This window comes from Crocodylus porosus, unplaced genomic scaffold (assembly GCF_001723895.1).
Source record: "Crocodylus porosus isolate Cpor-Errol unplaced genomic scaffold, CroPor_comp1, whole genome shotgun sequence".
Lineage (NCBI taxonomy): Eukaryota > Metazoa > Chordata > Crocodylia > Crocodylidae > Crocodylus > Crocodylus porosus.
In genome coordinates this window covers 120,444,313-120,463,523 of record NW_017728943.1, presented here as the reverse complement: position 1 = coordinate 120,463,523, position 19,211 = coordinate 120,444,313, and the positions used below count along the sequence as shown (strand labels likewise).

Here is a 19,211-nt window from a genome sequence, read left to right as displayed (position 1 = left end):
TCACTCCATGCCCTCCTAAACAAAAACCAAATGCTTAATTGAACAATGTTCAAAAAATTCTTTCTCAAACATACCCTATCTGAATGTCACTTGGGCATTTTATTATTCTCCCAAATAGCAAACTGCCAGTCCTCATCAGTTTTAAAGAAGTCATTTTCAGAGGTAGACAAACCTTCTAGTTGTTTTTTTTGGCGCTCTGATCTAGCACAGACACAGCACAGCTGTCAGCTTAAACCATACCAGACATTAGTATGCAAATGAATGAACCAGCAGTCCCAGTTTGTTTCCTGGATAGAAAGGTTTGTGAATGCTTCGTTAATTGAAGTGTATACATGCATACTGAGCTCTTAAGATAAAATTTGAGCCATTTAACTCTTTCGTTTTGTTTTAAGTGTGGTTTTTTTATTCTTAAGTTGCTCTCAATTACAGCACACATTTTGTGCTTTGACATTTATCATTTAAGTTATAAAAATGTTCATAAAAATAAACAAATAAAACAATTAGCTTCACTTGCCTGCAGCTTATTGAAGCCTCATGTTAGTTTTTGACTGATTACCATATCTCTCTAGTATAAAGCTGTCATTTATAAAACAGGGCAGAATGAGTTTAATGAGTTACTGCCTAGTTGTAAGTTAATTTTATATTCAGATATTATTTTTTGTCAGTATTATTCAAATGAATAGCTCGTCCCAACAGGCACCCAGTGCTCTGTCAGTACCATGCTGAAGAGTTTCCTGCCTTTGGCCCATGCTTTGGATGTTTCCTTTTTTGGTCTGTTTCCAGTGCTGCCATACCTGATATACTTGGCTCAAATTTGGACTTTCTCTTCTGCCTCCAGAAGCTTGAAAGCTTCTTTGTTTCTAAGCAGCAATTTTAACATGTTTTTCTTCTGCACCCCCCCCCATGAGCATCTGTGTTTGATTGTGATAAAACAATAGTAATTTTTATTTATAAAGTGCTTTTGAAGGATTTATGGAAGGCAAGGGATTGCTTACTTACACTTGTAACAGTGGTTGCAATGGACTCAGTATTGAGATCAAAAGGGCATCAGTGGCATAGATGTGTGCTGTGATGTCCATTCTCTCCTCAGGATTGCTCCATTCTGCTGCTTCTCAGTGTTTGTGCTTTCCTTGCTACAGAGGGGACAGTAATCTTCAGTGAGAGAGCAAAGCAAGTATAGGCAGCTGGCCACTACAGGGTCGGCCACTGCAGACTTCTTTCTGGCTTGCACCCATGGCCAGGTCAACAACAACCATACTGGCAAAAGGCTGCTGACCACTAATCTAGTTCATTAGGCCAGTGCTTCAGCTTCTTTCCTCCCAGGGACAGGATAAATAACTTTTTCCAGAGTTTTCATGCCTCCAACTTCAGGAGTTATGTTCTGAGAGAAACATCTAGACTAAGAGACCCAAGTTGATGTCAGTTACTCAAAGGTACTATGAAGGCAAGCCTGTGTAAGAACCTGAAGAGTTATGAATTCTGATTTAGGAAAGTTTTGAATACAGTCCTTTCCCCTTCTAGTTGATATATATTACTGTTGTATTTTTACAGCTGTATTATTCAGAATTGCTTTTTGAAAAGGTAGGCTACAAATAATAGTATTGGAATGAATTGAGTTGGATTCCATTAGGACCGTTTCCCTTGCACTGATAACTTGTTCCTACTTTGAACAACTGTGAATTCTCAAAAGAAAAAGTCTTTAATTTTATGGCCCAATTGACAAGTAGTAATGCTCTTCATTAACTAAAATTGATCTTTTTTTTGTGTGTGCATGCTCTGTTCCAAATTCCTTTCTCTGTCCTAAATTTACAGTCCCAGATGCATACATGTACCTTTAACCTGGATACATATGCTTCTCATGGGGACTAAGTTATTTGGAAAGTACCAGCAAGAAGCCATTAAATACACAGTCAAACTGAGCAATCTGCTTTCTCCCTTCAACTCTTTCATGGAGCAACTCGACATGGAATGAAAACCCTTGCATTTTTTGTCTAATAGGTATTCCTTCTGGTGGGGATCTTTTGACTCATTCTTCTTCATCTGGAATTATTTCTCTGTTATCCAGATCACAGGTCAACAGATCTTCAGTCTGGTTTTACAAGTTGTTATCAAAACTTTTAACTTTTGATAATATCACTGTCTTGATGTTTTTCTTGGTTGAAGTGATTTGCAGAAAGGGTGACCACTTTTGATGTAGTAAATGAATAGGGCTGCCTTCCTCCAGTTGTCACATTTGCAGTTTTTTCTGGATAAAGTACAGGTTTCCCTTGCTTTATGCAGGTTCTGTAAGTGTGAATTCGCTCTTATGCAATGACCCTTTTTATATCAAAAATTCATAATATGTGAGGTAAATTCACTCTTATGCAGTTGGTGTGGTGGAAGCCTGCAGTCAGCTGCTCTGTGCAGTCCATTGTAGGAATGACACACACCAAAATATAGTCTCCTGTGTGGATCTGTGCTCTTTGCTCGTTGTCTGCAACACGTGTTTCTGTAGTTGTCATCCCTATTATGACAGTTCCCTGTGCTTGTGTGTACTGTCTGCTGTTGGTGAGTACCCAGACTGTCTTGTAAAAGTGGTAGAAATGGGTCTGCAAGTCAGTACGGTCGAGGTCTTGAAACATATCCCTATTGGTTGTATTGTAAACTGAGTTCCCTTTATGCAAATTGGAGTTATGCGCCGTTTTCCAGGAACACATATACAGAATTAAGTGAGGGAAACCTGTAGTGCTTGAAGCAGCTTTGGAATCTGAAATTTCACTCTTGCATAGTGGTCCACTCTTTTAGCTTCCTTTCTGTCTGAAGCTCTCTTTAGCTTCAGAAGCAGTTGGGCAAATTGGATCTAGTCAGGGTAATGTTGTTTATAAAGAACAAAACATTTGTGGAATTTGAATGTAGTCCTTGTTCTGTAGGAGCATTCCTAAGTGAATGAAAGGCATGTAAATATGCAGCTTTCAACATTTTCATTCATTTTCAGGTCTACAAGTTACTCAGTAGTTTTCTCTTCAGGTATGGGGCACACTGGTATTAAACAGTTCTTGAATTTACCAAACTTTAGCTTTGTCTGTGTATTACAAGAGAAGTATATTGGCTTTATTTGTTGGGATTGTTCAGATAATCCCTCCATCTTGCTTTTCAACTCTTCTCTTGATCATTGTTTTGAAGATGACTGCTACTGCTTGTTACTTCTAACCAGTACTAGAATGAAGGAAAGTAGGTACCTATGAGGACAGAAATTGTACAACTTTGTCTCTAAGGGGATGCCCACTGCTATGTCAGAATCTATACTCTGCTGGTCTAGGAGATGAGTCAATTCTGATGATTTTTCTACTTATTTTTATTTATATCATTGGGTCTAGATGGGAGGGAAAGAAAATTGAAGAGCATTTTTTCTTGATCCATTGACTTTTTTTTTTTTTTTTTTTTTTTAAGAAATTTCTTTTCCTGAATGTTGTTGTTGTTTTATTTTTTCCTGAATATTGCTTTATTTTATAGGTTGTTTTTTTAATTCAGCTGTGGCTTTATACCTGGGCTCCAAACATGAATGTATGTCCCCTCAAACATGCCATCATAGAGCATTTGCAAGTAAAATAAACTCACAGGGAATCTCTCTGAAGAGTGGTTCAGAGGCAAGAAATTCTTCAATATACCACACATAGAGCAGCAGGTACCTACTTAGAGGATTAAAATGCAGGTAAGGGAGCTTAGCCTTTCACATACAATGTCTTAGTTGTCTGCTAACTTTTTGACAAATCAAGAAGTTTTATATACATTTAAAAAAAACCCCAAACTTTTGTACTTCACCCTTTAGAAGATAGCAGTTTGGCTGGATGAACTTTTTAAAGTAGTTTCTATATAAATTATGACTGTCCTGTGTTCTTTGATTCATTAAAAGTAACACACCAAAAAAAGAGAACTTGTAAACAGAGGGTAATTGTACCACAAGCACAAAATAGTTTGAGTCTGCAATACATTTTTTATTTTTTGGTATTTTGATGGAAATAGACTGAAATTTGGCACCTGTAGAATTTTTTTCCCCAATCTCACGCTATTCAAAATCAATTAAATGTTTTAAATTAAGAAATAAAACTGATAATATAATGCATTGCTTATTGGATACCAACAGAAATGACTTCAGTGGAATCAAGATTTTATCCTAGTTGCATCTTCATGTGCAAAATACTCAGTTAATCTTTGAAAACTTTAAAAATAATATATTTTTGTTTAGAAGATGATCCTTACCTCTGCTTCAAAGCATTGTAAAGGAGTTAGCTGCCCAGTTCACAATTCATTTTCATAGACTGATCAGTAAGATGAGTATTTTCAGTCTGATGGAGTGGGGAAATTTTTTTGCAGACAGCAGGGTCCTTCTTAATTTAAAAGTGTGTGCATCAAGCATACATACATCATCTATTGCATCTTAACTTCAAGATACAAAATATGGTACCTTAGGTTCTGGATTCAGTGCAGATTGGTTGGGGTATGAGCACTCTCACAAACTGAACACTGGTTGAAATAGTAGATGGCAAAGTAACAAAAAGCAGTGTTTCACCTTGAGATGTACTTCTAATAGGGTATTTCAAGGATACATGTTGAGTCTAGCCTTATTTATCCCTAATAATCAGGAGGAAGGGAGAGCAGACAACTTGTTGAAGATTGTGGAAGGTGTTGCAGCTATCACAGAACAGATGCAAATACTGAGGCAATTTGAAACAGGGCAGCCTAGTAGGATGCAACTAAGGGAAACAACAGTTAAAATAGGTAGGGGAAATAGTCCTACATCCTGTAACAGGGAGAACAGGAAAGTATTAACACTGAATTGAATCAACAGGTTTAAGGGTAATCAGTTTATGCTGATCTAGAAATTTAATTACATTTCCTTTTAATCAGCAGATGAAATAAGATCAGGAAATCTTCTAATTCCTCCTTTTAAATAAAATGTTCTAGTTGGGTATTAAAGTTATTTTGCATTTATTTTCAGTGCTTGTGATTTTTTTCCATGAGTGCCAAAAATTGGTGTTTTTTCTCTGAAGTCCCACTTACTAGAATAGGTTATTTTTGGGGAATCTTTATTGTCTTTTCATTGTCCCACAACTTTGGTGGGAAACTTGGAATCCTTACAGTTCATATTTTCAAACATCAGAAAGCAAATAAAACTCTCTAGATTTATTTTTAAAGATGAAAGTTTTAAACCAGTAATTTTTTATGTCTGCCTTTATATGGGAGTATTTTGGGCACAGAATACTAGTTTTTCTGTGTCCCGATTCTTTACTCTCCTTCAGTTTACCATGCTAGGTCAACACTTTCAGTGGCTGGAAGAGGAGACTTTAAAGGAACCCCCAGACAACTGGCAGGTGGTGAGAAGGGAGTAGATAAAAGTAGACTTCTAGGATCCATGGGATGCCACCTCTGCTGCAGCACGGAAAACAAACTGGACTCAGCAGGCAGTAGGACCCTAGCAACGCCACCTCTGCTGCTGTGGCTGGAACAGGCTGTCAATGCCCTGAGCTGCCCCATGCCAGATCTGGTCTATGGGCTGTAGGTTGCAGACTTCCTAGTCTAACTTCAGAGCAGCTGCCAAAATGGATCAGAAGTGACCAAATTATGATGTTTTTCCTACATGTGCAGTTTAGAAAACAAATGCTGTTTTCTGCAATATGTTGTAAAATTAGTCTATGAAATAATTCAGGCAAAAAGTTGAGAATTGTTACTTCTTGATAAAAAGTAAAGGACAGGTGTATATGTTATTTTTGATAACTTAATCCAGCATTGCTTGGGCTTCTCCTTAGCTTCTGTAACAAGGGAAAATAAAGGGCACAATTAAAATGCATAATATGATGTCTTCCTGGGAGTTGATATGTCTATGATTTGACTTGATCAAGGATGTAGCAACTGATAACTCCAGCAAAAACTCTTTAGACACCAATTGATCTACTTTATTCATTTAATGTGGATTTCAGTGTATGACTATCATAGTGTCACTAATTTGAAAGGGAGATTTGATAGAGTTTAAATGAATTGATAGGAGATTATACATATTCGTCAAGGCATGCTTAACACAGCCCAGCATTAACTGTCAAGATGTATATTCATCATAGTATCCTACTCGTCATGCATGTGACTACTAGGAGCATGTTAGTGCTCCAAAATCATACTAAGTTATGCTGATGGAGAAAATTTCCCTCTTCCCCCACTGTCTGTTCCCCAAAATACTAAAAGTTAGCTTGCTACCACAAAAGTCAGAGTAGCACTAAGTCCACCAGTACTGTATCATAACAAATCCAGCTTGATATCCGTAGTTTAATGTAGTTAAAATTAATAACATGACCTGGTATGTTTTGCATAAAATAAATGGTTTGAAAACTCTGAGACTTGCATAATACTGAGCATTAACTACAGATATTTCTTATAGCTAAACACTCAATTTTCCTCCAGTTACCTTGCCAGGAGTTGAGTTCCTCTTCCTTCTGTGTGTTGTTATTTTTGTTTTTATTACTGTACCACCCAGAAGTTCCAGAGGATCAGGGTCTCCTTGTGCTGGCAGTAGATGGTGCAAAAAATTAAAGACAGTGCTAACAAATCATTGTGAAGATTGCAGCTGCCTGGTTTATTTAGAATTAGTAGCTACCATTTCAGGACAACTAGAATGTCAAACTATAATCCTGACCATTGAAAGCCCTCAGTTGCCTTGAGAAGCTGCACATGCTGTCATTTCATGCAATATGATTCTACAAATGCATCTTTCTTAGGAGAACTTTATTGCTTATGTGCATGTAGCGATAAGTTTTGTGATTTTTTTTTTTTATGTTAGTAGGTTGGAAACACTATTTCATAATAGTCCTGGGATTGCATTAATGGAATTAAAATAATGTGTGCCTTTATGAAGTTAATGAAGTAAAATACACAATGCCCCCAAATCTAGACTACAGCATATTTTATCAGTTTACAGACCATTCATTTTCTCAAGGCAAAGGCAAACTTAATGCTATGTAGCATTACCTGTCCTCCTTGTAGTAGTAAAATCATGCATAATTTAAAACTTTTTGACTAGCAGGAAAAACATCTTAAAGTTTATTTTTAAATACACAGTCACTGCATAAACATCACTAATGTATCATAGTTCCATTCAGGCTCTAGTGGCTTCTGTATTTCACTGTGTTTTAAATATACAGTAGGAGCAGGTTTCTTAATATTCTGGAGTCATTGTAGTGATCAAAACATTTGGGAGGAGCTTTTTGTGCCCTTGTACTCATTTCTGAACCTTTTATTCCTCTGTATCTTTAATTTTTCCAGTTGCTGAAGGTATTATGTAGCATTGAATTAAAGCAGGACCCATGTGCCACATGTGACACCTAAAGGATTAGTATAATGGCCTGCGGGCTCCCAGCACAAGTGCTGCTCCCTCTCTTTCACCATTGCACCTGCCACAGCAGCTGGGTTATTCAGTCTCCCCCTTCCTTCCTCCAGCTTTTACATGATGCCTCCATTCATAGGAGGGGGACTGGGTTGCTTGTTTTGTGTGAGAGAGAGAGGGGCAGGAGTCAGGCTGTCCACACTGCAGATGTGCATGTAGCAGGAGGAGAGGAGAGGGCTCCATTTGTAGTGGGGAGTTGGGCTGCCTGTGCTGCAGGGTAAGGAGAGGTGGGCTGTCTCCTTGGCACGCACAGTTGGAAGGAGAGAGGGGAGTCAGACTGTGTGTGAGGATGAGGGGGACATGCTAGACTGCCTGTGTGGCAGGGCAGAGCTGGTGAGAAGGCCATCTGTACAGTGATCAGCCCTCTGTCTCTGGTCCCTGCCTCATGCAGCCTCCAGGATTACAGCTCATGTGGAGTGTGGCTCTCATGCTCAGAATTTGAACTGCCCTGACTTTAATGAATGCTTCCTTCAGGAACTGGCAAAATTGCCCTGTGAAAGCAAAATATATAGATGCTATAGAACTTCCTCCACTTCAGGGTGAGGTGATGTCCAGCATTCAACACATGCTACAACTAAATTTTAATTTTAAAGTTAGGTTTCACATCTTACCTCCTGTTATGCCATTACCAAGAATTAGACCACAGCTTCAAACACCATTCAGCCCTGTAAATGGTTAAGGGAGCTAAGAGAGTTGTTAACTATAGGTGCTTTGATTTGAAGCAAATGATACACTTTAGAATGAAGGAATGGGGATCCATATTACACATACTACTTTGTAATATGCTGTGCTCGGATTTTTCTTTACTTTACTTTGGCCTAAATGTTTGACAAGCTTTCTGCAGTTCTGCTGCTTGCTGTATTTTGGAGCACTGCTATGCCTTCTGACTTGATAGCAAAACTTTTGAAGTGTGAACTCCACAGGGAAATGAAACATAACCACATTTGTTTTCTTTCTGCAGGGATGAATTGTAAAAGCTACATCATCTTGACCCAAACATAGTGTTACAGTGGACTGCTCATCTCCAGTTCTAAAAGCTTTTTGAAAACCAACAGCATTGCAGCTTGTTTTGGACTTTGTTATACTGTTATCAGCATGGAAAAGCGTGGTGTTTTGTTTTATTTTATTCTTTTAGAGGCTCAAGGCAAATCTGGGAAAGAAACGATAGAAAGTTTAGATAAATGCAGGCAAGGTTGTTTTTTTTTAACATGCCTTTATTGCTTTCATCTGTTGAAAGAAATGGATTTCTGCAAAAATGCAGTCAGAGACCCACAATTTGCAAACTCCTGTGTTTGAGGGGGGTGCGTGTACTTGAACACTTCCTTCATCTCTGTGTTCCTTGGTAAAACAGCTTCTGTGCACCTTATGACACTACATAAACAATATCAGGTTTTCTGTGTTCAGATGTCTGCTAGATGCTACTAAAAATGAGATGAACTTCCTTTTTAAAGCTTTTGGTGTGGTGTCATAGACTAGCATGTAGTAGATACAATCAGCTGCTTTATTACCTTTAAAACCAGGCATTTGTATATATTAAACTTCAAGACATCAGAGGTTACAGCGCTTGTAAAACATCTGCTGTTCAGGTGGGACATAACTAACATAGCTTTTGCCTTCCTCCTAGAATAATTAAAGGAAACTTGAAGCCCAGTATTGCTTTGTAGCTCATTGCTGATGGGATGGATGGATGTATTTGAATTTAAAAAACAAATGCTGTGTAAGCTATGTCCTAATCACTGAACAGTTTATGCAGTGCTGCTTTGCCAAATAAAGTTCAAAGCAAAAAAAAGGGTTTTTGTGTGCTTTTTGTGTGGAAGAACAGGATCGGTGTGTATGTTAAATATAATTGTGTGAGGTGCAGATTTCTCTACTCCAGTAAAATTAACATCCATATTGGTGAATTTGACACAAAAATCTCTGCTGTATTAATTTTCTTATTTTTTCCACTGACAGGCAATCATGGAAAAATTCTGGGTTCATTTTAGAAAGTGAAGTGAAACCTTTGAGCAGTAATTCATAGATTCTGAAGAACTGAAGTTGGGGAGAAGCATCAACCAAATACACATATAGCTGTAAACATAACAAACATCCTTTTAAAAGAGTTGGGAAGTTGTAAGCCTTCTTCCACCCCAAACTTTGTGGTCTGTTTCTTCCTGATATTGTTAATGTTTGGAAACCCCCAAATAGTGTAAGAACTGTATAGCTCTTGGACTGCTAAAGGGAAGTGTGGTGATCTTTCAATTTCTGGTCACCAGAGCCTGAATGGTAAAATTACTGTGTATTACTCCGCTCCTTGCTCTCTTAATTGTGAGCAGAGCTAATAGCCAGAAAAAAAAATTCTGTAAAAGTGGTTCAGAGTGATCCTTGTTCCTTCATCCTGCTTTTGATAGAACAGCAATATTTTGTGATAGAATTAAGCAGTGAAAGCATGAAGGGAGTAATTAAAGGTCTCTGAAGTGTGAAAGGAGAATTTCTGAATGACCTTTATGTGAAGGTCAATTCCATCCTTCTCCTATGTCCAGTGTATTTACTTAAAATGTATAACCTCATTTATTTAGACACTTGTGAGGTTAATATGCCTCCTTGTAATCTAATTGACGCCTGGGAGCACATATATACAATTTAATCTTATAAAAGAGATTAATATTTCATCTTAAGGAGTTGCTCAATTTTCGTGTTTATCCTAGAAATCCTAGAAAATCCACTTGCATCCAACATGTCAGATTTATATGAACTCACAAACAACTGTGAATCTAGTTCTTAGTGTTAAAGTGAAATATCTTAAATGATGCATGCTAATGTTAAGCCTTTTGATCACTGTATCATTCTTCTTGAGTTCAGCTTTATTTCCATCTTTTCACTAATCAGTTACATGAAGAATAAGAACTCAAATGCATCCAAATTCTTGTCTCTAGACACTAAAGTGTGACAAATTAGCCTAAGTTGGAAGAGGTGATAGACCTGACAACATGGTGGATATTTTCTTTGTAGAAGAAATGCATTTCAGGATCTGTAAGGCTTCTGGGACCAAGGCATTGGGGTTGTTATGCCTGTTCCACAGGAGGGCTTGATGCTGATCCTGCTGCTCATATAGTAGGATCTTTCATCTGAACTTGGGGTAGCACTGAGAATCTGAAAGTAAGACCCCTCTGTAACACGGCAATGATTTTGGAGTTAAAGATTTGTTGGGAGGAAGAAAAGAGTTGAAATGCAGAGGGTTTGAAGAGTGTGAATAAATGCTGTGTGAACTATCTGAAATGCTACTTTGCCAAATAAAACAAAGTGAGGAACCTGTATGAGTTGTTTCTTTTTCTTTCTCTCTCTTTTTTTAAATTGGATAGTTTTTTTTATCAAGCTGAAAACATCCTTCATGTCACAACCATATTTTTAAATACAAAAATCTGTATTAAACAGTCATATATGCATCACATGGATCTTGCCTCACTTACTGAGATGAAATATAAATTTGCCACCAAAGTTCATGAATGGCTTGTGTCCTGATAGATGAGGGGTGATGCTCAAATATATCCAAATTCTTGCCTTGAGACAAAATAACAACCTAAATTGGAGGAGGCCATGGACTTAACGACATGGTGGAAATTTTTTTAGAGCTAGGGACTGGCTGGCTGAGATTTCACATACGAGGACTTTGGGCAGGAGACAAGAAGGAAGTATACTTTTGTAGCAGAGGTGTCCTGTCCAATGTTGAGGTAACCTAACTCTGGGGCTTGCTTACCTGAGAGAAAGGATGAGGAGATAGAAAGAAGTAGGAGAGGAAATATGGAGTCCTGCCTGAACCTGCACAATTCCAGTTTCATGCCCCTTGAAGAGTTAAAACACCTGACCTAAAGCATGCCCAGCTAGGCTCTGAGGCATTGGTTGTAGTTCCAGAGGTAAGTAGTTGGACCACAAGCTCTCAAGTGTTAAAAAGGCTTGTGTTAGGTCAGCAGCCAAGTTTATCCTGGAGTTCAACCAGAGATAATTTCTGGACTCTGCTCAAAGTCAGGAGGTTTAAAGCCCAAGTGAAATAGGCTGTAGACCCACCAGTCTGGGAATGCTCGGCCAATAAGAGATTTACCAGTGCACCATGTTTGTATCAGAGTGCACAGGCCACAAAACTTTGTTGTGGGATTCAATCAAATAACATCAGCATGAAAGCTTAAATTTCTTGACGTTAAGGAAGGAATCATGAACTAGGGACATCATTGTTGCCTGAAATATGGAAGGGAAGGACCCCTTTACATTTAAAACTTAAAACAAAAAAAGCTATTAGCTACGGCTGTCAAAGCCATCAGCACAGGGTCAAGGTCTTTTTAACACAACAGATAGTAATTAAGGAAACAGGCTGCCTAGTAGAATGGCTGTTCCATGGATATTACACTGCACCATGTACACAGGATGTGGCTCCCTTATACATAAGTATGCTTGTTTATATTTCACACAAATAATGCCAGGGTTGCAGTCCCAGCTTAATTTTGGCATGAAGGGGGAGCAAGTGTGATAATAAACCAAAGGCTTGTTAGACATGTACACATTCAGAATGAAAAAAGGCATAGAGCTGGGAATGGGGGAAAATAGAATAGAAATGCTGCTTTCAGTAGCCAGGGAGATGGGGTCTGAGGCAGGCCTTTAGAAGTGAAGATTAAAGTTAATGTAATGGGCAATAAATGAGTCCGGAATGGGGCTTAGCTTGCTAACAGCCAGGCTAGGGACAGAAGTTGCACAAACTGGTTTAAACCTGTAACAACAGAAGTTCAGTGCACATAAACTGCTTTCAAAAAGGGCTAAAACCAGTTTAAGATAGATCTGGTTGCATGTAGTATCAGACTTAATTGATTTGGGCCCAACCCATTTATGGAACGTCTGTCCTAGATCCCTTCCTGCTCCTAGCTAACTCAGTTCCTGAGCATCCCAGGATGCTTTACAGCTCTGGCCTATACTGCCTGCTTCAGTGGAGCAGGAACTGCCTCACCCTTTTGCCCCTTAGCCTGTATCTGTTGGCCTATAGGTATGGGGGAGGCAGGGGAACAGACCCCTCTTCCCCCTAGTTAGTCTCTATACCAAGGGCAGACAAGATATGGCCTGCCAGACACTTTCATCTGGCCCACAGTGGGCACCAGCTAATTGTACACTATCTAGCCTTTCCACCCGCTAGTTTGGGGGTGAGGCACACACATACACAACCCCTCCTGCCCCAACATACCCTATTGCCCCTTGCTCCCAACCTTGTGGGTAGAAGGGCCTGGCCAGTGCACAGCTTCTGGGCAGGGTTGCTGCTGCCACTGCTGCAACAAACGGGGGCCTGCTCTGCTTTCCCAGCATCCTGCTTGCTGTGGACAGGAGATAGGGAATTTGTGGAGGTGGGGAGCTGCGGTACCTGGAAGCACAGAGCATGGGGCTGGCAGCGGCATGCAACCTGGACTTAGGGTGGCAGCAGTGGTGCAGAGCTCAGGCGGGCAGGGTGTGGGTGCGAGGGAGGGTGGAAGAGATGTGGGGACCCTCTCCCCCTCCACCATGGCGTGGAGCTCTTGCAGGAGGTGGCAGCAGCAGCGGGCAGGGGCGCTTGTGCCCAGCACAGGAACTAGCACCTGGCAGCATGTGGCTCCTGCCAGTGCTACATATCGTGGTGAGGACTGAAGCCCAAGCTGGCTCTATTACCAGGGCTCCCTGCTGCGCATGTGCAGCTTCCACACTCACACACCACCGGAGGGAAGCTCCATGTGCTGGAGCCGCCTGCCTTTGCAGGTCCTGGGACTGCTGCAAGCAGAGGGAAGTCCCAGCCCCTGTGTCCTTATGGAGTCCTGGGACCTGCACAGCAGGGAGCAATGAAGGCAGCTGGCTCCAGTGCATGGAGCTTCCCTCTGGTGGCAGGTGAGCGTGGAAGCTGCACGTGTGTGGCAAGGAGCCCTGGCGAGAGAGGCAGCCCGGCTAGGCCGTGCTCCTCGCTGTGATGTGCAGCTGTGTGTCACTAGGCACCAGTGCCTGGGCTGGGCCAGGCACCCAGAGTGTCCCTGCCTGCGGGGCTGTGTGCCATGATGGGACTGTGGGGGGAGGGGTCTCCACACCCCACCACACCCCACCCCACCAATACCCACGCCAATGTACCCTATTGTCCCAATGTCCCCTACTGCCACACCTACAGGCACGCCGCTTGCAACCCTCTGCACCACACCCCACCATACACATGCCCACAACTATACCCTACCACACACATGTACATCCCTCACCCCACCATACGCACACCCCGCCATATGCACCCCCACAACAAGGTGGGCCAGCATCCAGCAGGGGTTCCTCAACCCCCCTATGGGGGCACAGCAGGGTGTGGGGGCATGTACTGGGGAGCCAGTGAGGGACATTGGCTGGGCTGGCAGTAACCAGCAGGCTGGGAGGCCTGTCTAGTGCCCCCTGCCTACTAGCCTGGGTCAGTGCTTTCCCAATTGAAAACTGAATGTCAGTTTAGTTGCTTATTGGTGCAACCTATGCAGCTTAGAGGAAGCTGCCGGGATTGAATGGATTCTGCCTTGGGCTTCATGACTGCCTCTACTTGGCTCCAGTGCCTACAGTAAGCCTGTATCTTGCTCTAGCCTTTGTCTAATTAATTCATGCCTCTGCCAATTCATGACATTTGCAGCTGACCACTAGTGGAGATGCTTACAAGAGGTGCACAAACGTTTATCACATGTCCCAATTCTTAGTCCTGGCCTTTAGGAGCTTTACCGTGCTCAGGTTAATGTGTGACACAGATGTGGCCTCAGTTTCCCTTTTTTTTTTCCTTGTTAGAAATGAAAGAAATGTCAGGCTCTGTTTTGTTCCTGAAGTATCAAGGGAATGTCGGCAGGACTAGAATGAGGCATTGCATAGGCATGTGTTGCAAATCCTTCCCTATCCGCCTCTTCACCAAAAGCACCTCATTCTTGACTTGCAAGGCTGCCTACCCTACTAGTTAACTGTTCGCCCTTCAACAGAAACTCACAATGGTGCTAATGTGATGGGAGAACAGGTCAAAATAATGAAATGCTTTCATCGATGGTCTGCTCTGTGAAAGGCTAGCGTGGGTTGGGCTGTCGGGCCCTTGGCAGCATCCTGCATGAGAAGTTTTAGTGCAAAAGATGGGATTTTAGCTCTAAGCCATAAAACCAATGGATATCTTTGTTTCAAGGGAATGCAGCTCCTGAAGTTTAACTCTCAGGAGAAACATTAGGAAACTTTGCTCTCAAATAAAATCCCTGCAGATTTAAAATAAATAACGGCGGGAACTTTAAGGTAACCATGATACACATTTGAGCAATTTAACCATGCAATTTTTAACAGAAGAAACATCTCCAATCTGACAAGACGATGTCATTGTAGGTAAGTTTTGAATACTGACCTGGTTCATTCTCTAGTTGAATGAATACCTTGTGATAAAGTCTAGATCACACTGAGCATCTATACACATGTTCCAGGGTGAAGGTGGAAGGGAGATCTAAGCAGATCCATCTAAGAGCCTCTCTAATTAAAGTGCCTGCACCATCACGTGTATCCAGTGTCCCACGCTTCAAAACAGTGGTGGGGGCACCTGAACTAAAGCTCATTCCACGAGCTTTAATTAAAGCACCCCGCCACCATTTTGAAGCACAGGGATGCTGAATAGACATAACACAGAAACAACTGGAGCATGTTAATTAGCATACTAGTTAATGGTTAGTGTGTTAGTTAATTAGCACACATTAGTTAATGGGCATCTGCTCTGATGCATACTAATTAGCACACGTCGGAACAGACTTGGTTGACAAAGTCTGCTCCGGTGTGCTAAATGACATGCATCAGAGCAGATGACCATCTCCTGTCTCCTGCCAATTTTCTTCATATGTTTATACAGGGATAATTTTATCATGTGGATTAGCATATACTATTATCTGTAAGGAGGGATAAATGACTTAGTCCAGTTCTATTTTCAAATTTAGGGCTGGTGGGGGAAAGGGAAGAGAGAGACAAAGTGGAACTTTGGCCTCTTAAGTCACTTAGGGCGCATCTACATGAGACATGTTAATACACATTAGTCTAATGTAATGTGCATCATGGGCATGCGTCTACACATGTGCCCCCTTAATGCACATTAAAAATGGCAAAATTAGGCTAATTGCGCCTAAATTTGATATGTACAAATGCAGGTATCACATTTAGGCCTGATTAGTAAAGCGCATTAATGCATGTGTAGATGTGAGCTGGCACTAACTTCAGTGCTGGGTCTGCCAGGCACTAGGGGCACATGGCACAGCTGCAGGGACTTGGCTGTAACTTGAGCACACCAACTTTAGTGCCAAGTTTCTGCACGTGTAGGCACCTGCCAGAAATCTCTTTATGCGTATTTAGTTTAATGCACATTAAATTTAGTCGCACTTAAATGTACACGTAGATGCACCCTTAGAGTAAAATTTTTTTTAAAATATTAGTTTCTAAGCACATTAACTTATTTCCTATAAACTAATTCTCTTATTCATGTAATTCCAGAAAGTCCTCTTTCCTAGTTGCTATCAACTGTCTGTTATCCAGTTTATCAGCAATTTTCATAGATTTCATAGACATTAGGGGCTGGAAGGGACCTCATGAGATCATCAAGTCCAGCCCCTGCATCCTGTGCCATAGGCGGGAAGTCAGCTTTTCACCTTCTCTGTGTCAATTCAGTCTTTACAACAAAATCAATCCTACTATTTAAAATCTTGTGGTTCAGTATTAGTCACCACTTTCCTTTCTGTTGACTTCTATTTGTTGTTTCCTATTTCTCACTCATTTAAGTAAACGACTGCCTCTTACCTTTCAAGTTCAGTCTTCCGTGTACAATTTTAGTGTGTTAGATATAATTGGCTCCCCTGTGCATTGAGAACTTGGTGATTTGAGATAAATAGAGGATTTTAACCCAAACAAAACTAATTCCTTCCTCTGTCATTTTAACAGCTAAAGACAGCCTTGCAGGGGTCTGTCCCCGATTCCTTTAAGCATTGAGCTGTTCCTTTGCTACCTCCACAATTTCCAAGGATGTTTTAAATGCATCTTTTTGTTCCCTTGCACTCTGGCCAATGATCTCTAGTCTGACAGGCATACTTCTGTGCACCATGAATACTACAAATCTAATACATTGAAGTAATATACCCAAATGGCTCTGCTAATCCAGCAGTACAGTGGCTTTCCCACCAGTATGAGCATTGCTGCAGAACCACAGCCAGCATCAGCATTTCCACTTATATTATTTAAGCCTGTTTTTCTTTTTCTCACAATGTAATAGATTTCTCTTGATAAGAGCTTCAGGCATGAGCTCTCCTCGGGTATCCTCAAGTGTAAAGGAGAACCGTGAACAGGAGTGCAGTTGCACAGACGGAAGGAAAAAGATATTCTGGGCACATAATGGTGTAAGGAAGGAGGAAAGGCTCGCATCAAATGCTGCTGCAGCTTGGAAATGCACAGAGACCTGGTGAAGGACAAGGAGAGGGGGTTGGAGAGCAAAGCTGTCGGAGCAAACTCATTTGCAAGTAAAGCTGGGGGCTGAATGTGCTGCTGCAGCTAGGAGCCTGCGTTCCCCTCGGGCTTCAAGGTTCAAACATGGCCTATTTAATACCATGTCTTTTAAACTGTGCACTGTGGTCAAACAGAGATCATTGTGAAGCGGAGAAGAGCAATCAGCAGGGGTCATGGTTCCTGTCAAATTACAAATGCAAGCTTGGCAACCCTTTTGTCTCCTTCACGGACTTGCTATTGGGGTGGGGGGACGGGGGGATAGATAGTCTCTTCCGAACAAATTTTCATTCCAGAAGTCCTGGCCTGGTACGCGAGTCTCTCTCCTCACCCCTGGTCAAGTAGAGCCTTTCACTTGCTCTTTTCACACCTACTGCTTGTCAATTGCATGTTTGGACCTGAAGTTTGGTAGCTTCCTTTGAATCTATCCTACTGATTCCTCTTTGCTCCCTTTTCACAGAAGCATAAAGCTCTGATTCTTGATGACCAAGAGAGCACCTAACCCGGACCTCAGCAATGCATGACTGTGAATTCTGCTGAGGCTTATTAAAAGGCTTTTTTCATGCCTCTGAGTCACCCCACAGTTTTGACCTGAAACATTAGTGCTTTATCTGGGATTTAGAAGGATAGGAGAACATTGCACTGAGCTCTTTCAGGCTTTGTTTTTAAATGTTTTGGAACTGCCTGTGCTATAATTTTGCATTGATCTGGGTGCTGTAGGCTGAGCTGCAGCTTAATATTCATTGGAAAGCTGTGCAGCAAGCATCTTGCATAATGGGAAAGCCAGTCTCTCTGAGTGAAAAGTGATTACCTAATTACATCTAACATACAGATCAGTCCTGTGCTTGCTTAAAACTGCAGGCTCTCAAAGACCGCTGTTATGTGATGGTACAAGCTGTTTCATGCATATGAATAAAAAGAATGTAACAGGTCTGAAACAGTTCAAAATGTAAATGTTCATCTGGCTGAAAAATATCAAGGAACGCAGTGTATTTTTAAAAATGTTTTTATAAAATTTTCCTGAAGTCTGGTGTTTTTCTTCTTTTCTGGGATGAGGGGGAATACCCCAATGTGGCCTCAGAGCAACCAATATTTTCTCATTTCCATCTATGAACCAGTAGGCAATGGGCATACTGCTTATATTCCCAAGTGCTCTGAGTTACCTGCTTTATAAGATTATTTTTATGGGCACAAAACAAAACATACTTCAGCTACCATTTCTGGTCTCTGCATTTTTTTCAGAGCATTTGGCAGTCCATGATGATTGCCCTCTGTGACATAGAAATCAATTATTTTTTTGCTGTAATGAAAATGTTTGCTAGAGACTGGTAGAAACAAGCTCTGGAATCTGGTCCTGTTCATGCTAAAATGTAACTCAGCGTTTAAAATCAAGAGGGGGGATATGAAATTGAAAAGTTGCAAACACTGGAGCAGTTGCTTGGCTTTTTTTTCTGCCTGAGATGCCGACTAATCTATTATAGGATCTTAGGAAAATAGAGCTGGAAGAAACCTAAGGAGGTCATCTAGTCCAGCTTCCTGCTCTAGGCAGAATCATTCCTGACTGAACTACCCCAGCAAAGTTTCTGTCCAACCTGCTTTTGAAATTTTCCAAGGATGGAGATTCCATGATCTCTCTAGGTAGCTTGTTCCAATGCTTAACTACCCTCACAGACAGAAAGTTTCTCTTAATTGTCTCTAGTGGGTTATGGGATACAGAAAGATCCCACACAATTTACTGATTCGTTTGATGCTCCTGGCTGGGGGAGTATTTGGTTGATTGCACGATTTCACAATGATTGCACACTTAATTTATACAACACAATTTTATTTTAAAATTCCTTGCTATGCATATAACACTGCTTAGCTTTAAGAAAAACCACAAACATTAAAAACACAATAACTACATATATTAGAAACAATGCTCCAAACGCACTTCCTTCCCAAACAATGCTGTAAGAATTAGTATTACAAAAACAACTACAATTACAAGTAAAGGTTAAATTGGAATCACTACTATTATTTCTCATAGTATACTTACAATCCTAGAATTCCTAGAAACCAAATCCCCAGGTATACTTTCATTCTTTAGTTATGGTTTTAGGGTTGGCCTCAGCAGTGATAGGAACAAGTCCCCTTCCTTCGGTCCCACTCGGGCACTCCTTGGCTTCAGCGTGAACGGGAGCTCTTGTTCATGGAGAGGGTGGTTCAGGTGATCAGTCTGATCCAGCCTACACTTGCAATTCTTCCTTCGGTGTTCTGCAAGTGAGGTTACCTCCAAATTGGGACTGTAGGATACAGTTTTTTT

At 41.0% G+C, this 19,211-nt stretch overlaps 1 protein-coding gene and 1 long non-coding RNA gene across 4 annotated transcripts in view; one reads left to right on the top strand and one right to left on the bottom strand.

Moving 5' to 3' along the window:
* The window catches only part of PCMT1 (protein-L-isoaspartate (D-aspartate) O-methyltransferase), a 56,429-nt gene extending 45,724 nt beyond the window's left edge, over window positions 1-10,705 (top strand). For 2 of the 3 annotated variants that reach the window (XM_019550091.1, XM_019550092.1), the window contains exon 8: window positions 8,373-10,705. In XM_019550091.1, the coding sequence (XP_019405636.1) occupies window positions 8,373-8,385 (13 nt within the window). In that variant the 3' untranslated portion in view covers window positions 8,386-10,705. Of the gene's footprint in view, window positions 1-3,492; window positions 3,692-8,372 lie in introns of all 3 variants that reach the window. The other variant, XR_002103719.1, reaches the window with a different exon arrangement.
* LOC109320119 lies at window positions 3,769-8,366 on the bottom strand. Its single transcript, XR_002103720.1, has 2 exons — window positions 6,437-8,366; window positions 3,769-5,789 (listed from the first exon to the last, which is right to left on the bottom strand). It is a non-coding gene; the product is annotated as an uncharacterized LOC109320119 (long non-coding RNA).
* Window positions 10,706-19,211: the final 8,506 nt, after the last annotated feature.